The sequence below is a fragment of the Austrofundulus limnaeus genome, unplaced genomic scaffold (genome assembly GCF_001266775.1).
Source record: "Austrofundulus limnaeus strain Quisiro unplaced genomic scaffold, Austrofundulus_limnaeus-1.0 Scaffold12, whole genome shotgun sequence".
Lineage (NCBI taxonomy): Eukaryota > Metazoa > Chordata > Actinopteri > Cyprinodontiformes > Rivulidae > Austrofundulus > Austrofundulus limnaeus.
This window is the reverse complement of record NW_013952414.1, coordinates 3,521,412-3,528,294: the sequence shown is the minus strand read 5'-3', so window position 1 is coordinate 3,528,294 and position 6,883 is coordinate 3,521,412. Positions and strand designations below refer to the sequence as shown.

General features: G+C 34.9%; 1 protein-coding gene across 2 annotated transcripts in view; it reads right to left on the bottom strand.

Annotated features, from left to right (window-relative positions):
- terf1 (telomeric repeat binding factor (NIMA-interacting) 1) overlaps positions 1-2,734 on the bottom strand; it is an 11,510-nt gene extending 8,776 nt beyond the window's left edge. Inside the window, exons 1-5 of one of the 2 annotated variants that reach the window (XM_014002329.1) lie at positions 2,535-2,734; positions 1,734-1,829; positions 1,099-1,226; positions 833-919; positions 570-719 (exon numbers count right to left, since the gene is read on the bottom strand). In XM_014002329.1, the coding sequence (XP_013857783.1) occupies positions 570-719; positions 833-919; positions 1,099-1,226; positions 1,734-1,829; positions 2,535-2,709 (636 nt within the window). In that variant the 5' untranslated portion in view covers positions 2,710-2,734. The remainder of the gene's footprint in view (positions 1-569; positions 720-832; positions 920-1,098; positions 1,227-1,733; positions 1,830-2,534) is intronic. The other variant, XM_014002328.1, reaches the window with a different exon arrangement.
- Positions 2,735-6,883: the final 4,149 nt, after the last annotated feature.

The following is a 6,883-nucleotide window of genomic DNA, read 5'->3' as shown; positions in this document are numbered from 1 at the left end:
GTTTAATACGATTGACTAAATCAGCTGTGAAAATATTCATGATGTGTTTTTTTTTAATTTAGCATATTGTTAAAAAAATTCCTTCATTTTTTGAAAAGTCCCTCTTCATTCAATATAAAACCCTGGTTTTTAAGAAAATAGCTGCTTATCAATTAATCAGTGAATCTATTAGATAAATCAACTTCAGACAACTTCACATTAATCGATAACTTGCATCCCTAATTTATACAGCAATTAAATTCATTTATATCTACTTATATTTATTTAATCAAGTGTTGATTTGATTGATTTGGCCGATTAATCGAAAAAATAATAGACAGATTAATCAATTATTAAAATAATCGTTAGGTGCAGCCCTAGTGGGAAGCAAACGCTGCAAAACATTTACTGCCACCTTTAGGCACTGCCTCACTCAGAGTTCTGGGTGTTATGCTGCAGCTGCTAGCCCACGCTTACAGTATATACTGATGTGCCACCCTTCTATGTTATCAATATTTTAGGACTCCAATGCATGGCAGAAACGGCTCTACAGCATTTAAAGATCTGACAGATACCACTCAGTTCTTTACCTTGAGAAGATAGTCAGATGGATTTTTCTTCAGGTATGTATCCAAGTAGGACCGGATCATCTCCAGCAGGCGGTCGAAGCTGAAGCTCCTGAGAAACGGGTCATAAGTTTCCATCTTTCTCATGACAGTTGACAGCTTAACTCTTAAGCTCTGTTAGAGAAAAAGGTCAGATATCAAGCTTTTAAAATCTATTATCCTGGGCTAGCCGACTGTAAAAGAACAGCCATTTGTCTTTGAAAACAAAAAGACAAAAACATAAAGACCTTTGGACATTTCTGCGATTTTTCTAACCACTTGAGGGCAGAGGAGGCAGAGGATGTTTGGCCTTTTTCCAGGCAGACAGCCACAGTCTGGAGACAGGGCAAATGTTTTAGACGCAAAATAAGAACTACAACAAAAATGCAAGAGTTGACCAGGAAATTACAATTAATCTTGTTAATGGCAAAACCAAATTTCTTTAACTCTACTGTGCATTTTCCTCTCTTTAAAACATAATCAGAAAGAAAAACTCAAAGTACTTCAGATTTACCTGGACAAACAAAAGGCTTTCAATGTTTCTGAACAAAGTTTCGTCATCGACGGTGTGTTCCAGGTCCCACCATACTTTGGTAGCAGACATCAGAGGCATCAAATGCTTGTCTTCGTCAAACTCGACATCTGGAGAAAAGTGGCTCAGTACTGTTTGTGCTGACTTTGACAAGTGGCAGACCTTAAATGGTGAAACACACTGGAGCAACAACTAGCAGAATAACGTTGTGTTTATGGCAGGCCGCTTTAACCTAAGACTGGCCTCTTCTGACTATCTGCAATTACATTCTAGATATCAAAAAATGAGTTTTGATTAGGAACAACTACATTTTGACAATCCTGAATGATAATTTAAGATATCTGTATTTACACTCTGACTAGTCAGAAGAACATCATTGATCATTTATACTAGTATGTCAAATTGACAAGTCAAAATATATTAAAAAAATATCCTAAATAAGTAATATGTCTATTCATAAACTTATTTTAGATATCTGGAATGTAAATGTCGTAAAGATGATTTTATGTTAAAATGGCCTGCCATACTTAGGTATAATATTGTACAAGTGTGAAACTAAAGGCTAATGTGGATTATAGAATAAGATTATTTTACCACTTCTGTCTGCAAGAACTTACCCAACTCTTTCCCATACGTGACTCTTGTAAGGAAGGCACAAATGAAGAGCTTCTCTTTATGGACAGCTCCCTGAAGAGATTTATCCTGAGCAATGGCTGAGGAAAAGCATTCATAAATCAAACAGACATCTTTTTTTCCCTCCTATATGGACTAGTTTGTTCACAGAACCCTGAAAAATAAATATTCATATTTGACTGGGCTAGCATTTACTCAACCGAGTTAATTACACTGACATAACTTATTGTTTAAATTTATTTTTTGAGAAAAAAGGCGCAGATATTATGATTTTTTTTCTTTCTGTCGCCTTTCATTTTATTTGTGATTTGTGTTTTTTATTGTACATAAACTTTGTCGTTTTTTAAAGAAATGAAATGAATTAAATTAATTTAAAAAAACTTTACTTTAGGAACTACCTACCGTTGGTTATTGTAGCTACTCGGGTCATTTTAGCAGGAGCACTGCAAAGTTTTGTTTATATTCTGAACACGGTCTTTCAATTAAAATTAACCAGCTATTTTATATGAAATATTTCATAAATATATACTCTGTGTCCTTTTAGTCACTCTGACAACAAATAATGTTTTATTTTTACGTGTTTTAAAGCTGATGAAACGATCGTACATAATAAAGTTTTCACACTTTTGACAGTTTGTGGGATTTAAAACGCCTGAAAGTGTTTTGTTAGTTGAGTTAGAAAATATAAATGAATTATCCGGAGTCGATACTAGCGCGACTCAAATAAATAAAATAAAAATCAACTAAATCCTGTAACCGCCACGATAAGGGGGGTAGCTACTCACCCTCAAGAACTGAAAGGGTCTCGTTGTATTCATCGAGCTCTCCCTCTTTAAAGCGCCGACATAAACTAACAAACATAAAATCAAACATCCATCCTGCGACAAGAGCAGAAACGTCAGAAAAACTGGCATCCTCTGTATTCTCGCCTTCTGAAGCAGCCACTTCAGACTCCATCATTTCGAGTGTGATTTCCGCGCGACTTTTTTTCAACCCTTTGAAATCGACGTGACGTCACAGACTACAGGGACCTCTAGCGGCCGGAGTGAAGAACTACACCCTTAACTCTTCAGAAATGCTTTATGGATGTTAGATGAGTTCTTTTTGTACACCAATTATGCGCACAAGTAAAAGAAAAGAAAAAAAAAGCACAGTTTAAATAAAATATAATTTAAATAAAATTCAGCCTACTGAAATTGCATCTCATTTTAGTATGAACATTTTGTTCCTATTCTCATGCTGCATTTATATTTTTGTACTTTTTCATCTTAGGTTACCTTTAATTTCTGCCTCATTTGTGTCAAACTGAATCTTTTGATTTGTGGCATTTTACACCTTTTTTGCCACAAAGCTTTGTCTGTTCATCAGTTCACATCCAGAAAAAGAAATGTAAAGCAGTTCATCGCCGCAGCGCTAAAACTTATTTTATTTTTTTTGCTGCTTGTTTGGGTTGTTGTTTTCCCATTTCAAGGTATGAATATCTGAGAACAAAGTCTATAAAACTGGAATAAGCTAAAAATATTTGGGACAATTAATTATTTTTATGGCATGGACACACATTTGCTGGCATCTGCCAAAGGTTAAACATAAAAATGATGCACACACCACTTTTCAGACACTATTCTTCATTCTTTGTGTTATTCTTCTGACATGTTTTGGACACTATCTTAAAACGTTGAGTAATATCTACAGTAACAGTCTAATGCATTAGTATAATCCATCATGAAATGTTAAGATTATGTATTATGCAACAGATGTGACCTTATACGTAGAATACAACAGACAGAGGCACTTCAGTTATATACACATTTATTTTTCTGCATAATGCTAATAGATGTAATGGGGAACAATGCTCTACAGAAATGTTGACGTACGTGTACCATAACGAATTGTTCGTGGTCACATAGTTGCTCAGACTACAACATGCATACAGAGATGTTGCTTTGTATAGAAACAGTCTCAGATTATGTCTGATGGTAATGTCATCTCAAAGCTGAACAGAGAAAAACAAACAAAAAAATATATTTATAACATATGTAAGAGGCAGAATATACAGATACGTAAAAACAAACAAAGTTGCTTTATGCCGTTTTTGGGAGAAAGGTTTGGTAAGCACAGATGAGCGACACGGATGAAGTACATTCTCTCAGAGAAAATAAAGACACAATATTTCCACTCTGTATCGCACCACAGATGAATAGTGAGACAGTAAGACAGAGCACGGTCTGTTTTGCTGTCAGCCGGCAGAAATAATTTTCTCACAAATTTCATCCCACCGGGATATAGCTGATCAATCCAAACTCCCCAGCTTTCTCTACCCTTTCTGTCAAAAAAAAAAAAAAAGGATCGTTCAAGGCTGCTACGGACGTACGATTACCAAAAACAAGGGGTAAAGAAAAACTGGGAACAGAATTAAAGAGCTTTAACAAGAGGATTATCATCAAACCTCTTTTCTCAAGATAAAAAAACAACTGCAACTCCAATTTTTTAATTGTAGAGTACCCCCCCCCCCAAAAAAAAAGAATCCAAATTTCTGATGACAAATCGGCCAGTTCACAAAGATAACTGAGGTYTTGTGAATTTTTAAATACTGAGACAGAATATGCTACTTTGGACATACAGTATGTACATAAACAAAAAGAAAACATACCCGAAATAATTAATTAGAGGTGCAAAGAGACATTTAACCCTTTCTTTTGCCTACTGATGCCCGTTCCTGAGGGTTAGAGCCTCTAAAGCGGCGGGGACCGAAGTGTTCGGCACTGTAACCAGACGAACCAGCTGAAGGACACTCAAAAACCTCATCTGGCCTCCRGTCACTCTCCCTGCTTAATGGTCCTCTTCCTTTTGCTTGCACTCCTCCATAAATCACTGAAGACCGATGGGGATGGATACTGAATGYAGAACACACATTTACCCAGAAGGAGGGTTAAATATTGTGGCTCCTTTAGTCCAGGAGCCAAGACATCAACGTGATTTTTGAGAACAGCTTTCAAAAAGTACAGAAACAGCAAGTCGACATTAGTTGTAGAAGAAAAGAAAAAGAAAACAAACGATCCCATGAGAGCATCAGAGATTTATAGAAAACCTGAGAACTCAATAACATTACTTGTATCATTTACATAAAGACCTGATTTCTCCTATAAAATTAGAATTTTCTGTACAGTGCTATATGAACAAAGCAAAATGACTCGCTGCCCTCGCATAAACAGCGGTGGTATGAAAAGGTGGGCATCGTTTCAACCACCGTATGGCAGGAAATTATTGTCGCGCTCCATTTTGATTTAGAAAAAATAGAACCACTCTCAGTGTTAACTCACAAAAAAACACCAAATACTTTGCTTGTGGCCGTTGGAGTTAGATTAAATCTTCCACAGATGTGTATTTGGATTTTCATGGAAACCAAACAGCTATATAAAAGGCCTTGGTGGTCAATTTGGATCACATTTTCCTACAAATACTTAAATTTGAGATCCATTGATACCTGGCATTAAGGTGCTTTGACAGCATTTTAACAGCCATATAACATAAAAAGTAAAATTCAAATTCTCATTTGCATTGTTTGTGAGATTCTGGTAGCTGTAACATTGTTTTACTTCATATTAAAGATATAACATTTTAATAAAATACAAGTAATTTCTGCCTGTACACTTAGAAATTCCCATTGAAATAAAATAAAGTGCCACAATTCTTGGCCTGCATAGATTGCAGTATGCGGTATTGCACATTCCACACCTTTCTGTGAAAAATAAAAACAATTAACAAAAACACATAAAGACATGGTGATAATAATAGTAATAACAATAATAACAAAAACAACAGGTAATTCATCCACGTTCTTCCTCTCATTGCAATTTAGGTTTGTACTTTTGCTTTCACAATTTCCAAGCGCAATCAGACAAAAGACAACTGACAACTATTCCAGCAAAAAATTGGAATCAAAGGCAACATACAAACAGATATTTTCAGTCAGTGTAAAACGAAAGCAAGAAGAAGACAAGAGAGAAATAAAATAAAATWAACAAACTCCTTTGGGTTTAAGTTTGACTGAAAATTGTTTCGTCAACAATAAAACACAATAAAAGACACCACAATTATAGAGTATGAGAGAATAAAAATAAACTTATCTGCAGGACGGGGTATAGTTGCAGTAATGTGGAGACATTAGGGCGCAGAGGGTAAGACAATGAGCTCAGTGCAGGTAAACAAACTGTAAGCAACAAACAAACTACTGTTATAACACATGTTATACTCATATATAGTTGATGCAGCTGAGATAGATGAACGTTTGTAAGTGTGCTTCATTTGGTCCATTGATATTAGAAGTAATACTGTCTTTTTATGAGTTTGTCTCATCTGAATTGCCAGAATAAATACTAATAGGTAAAGCAGATAGCTTCATAGCTGACCAGATATACTGTGCTGAATCGTCACTAAATGGATTCCTTTTTAAAGCAATATATCAGATTTTTGGGGGTTCTTTGGACAGCTACCAAAATGAATTGTTGCCATCCTAAAACAATCCCAATGASAGGCTCTTAAAAACTAATTATAAATAGTCAGTTTTTGCTCTACATGGTTATTTACATTACCTCTAATCTGTGAGCACAAATGTGACCCATCATATCATAATGAGGATTAAGTCAAATTTGGTCAAAATGACGTAATTACATTTTCAGATTCCTGGCTTCAAACGCTAAATTTTGATACCTGAATCATTCTGATATCACAAGTAAATCCATATATATAACTTAATTTGTCTTGTAGGTTACGATAATACATAAATATTTGGTCTGAATCCTAATTTTATGTAATTTTAATGAGGAATTTTTGACGTCCTTATAAAGAGGAAACCGCAAATTATATTTGAATATTGAGATTTCCCAGCTGAAAAGAAACAAAACATTTCTAGCTCACATGGAAAATCTCAAACTCTTAAGGCATTTTTCCTCAAAATCAGATTTTTTTGTTGCTACTGCTCAAAAAAGTGCTTCATAATTTTGTTTTATGATTATATTTCAGACAGTTCATTCAAATGATATAAGGCATTTATTCATTATGTTTTGACAAAATGCAATTTTTGCAAATGTTTTAATCAAAACACTATATTTGCCTAATTCTCTATGTCCCACGT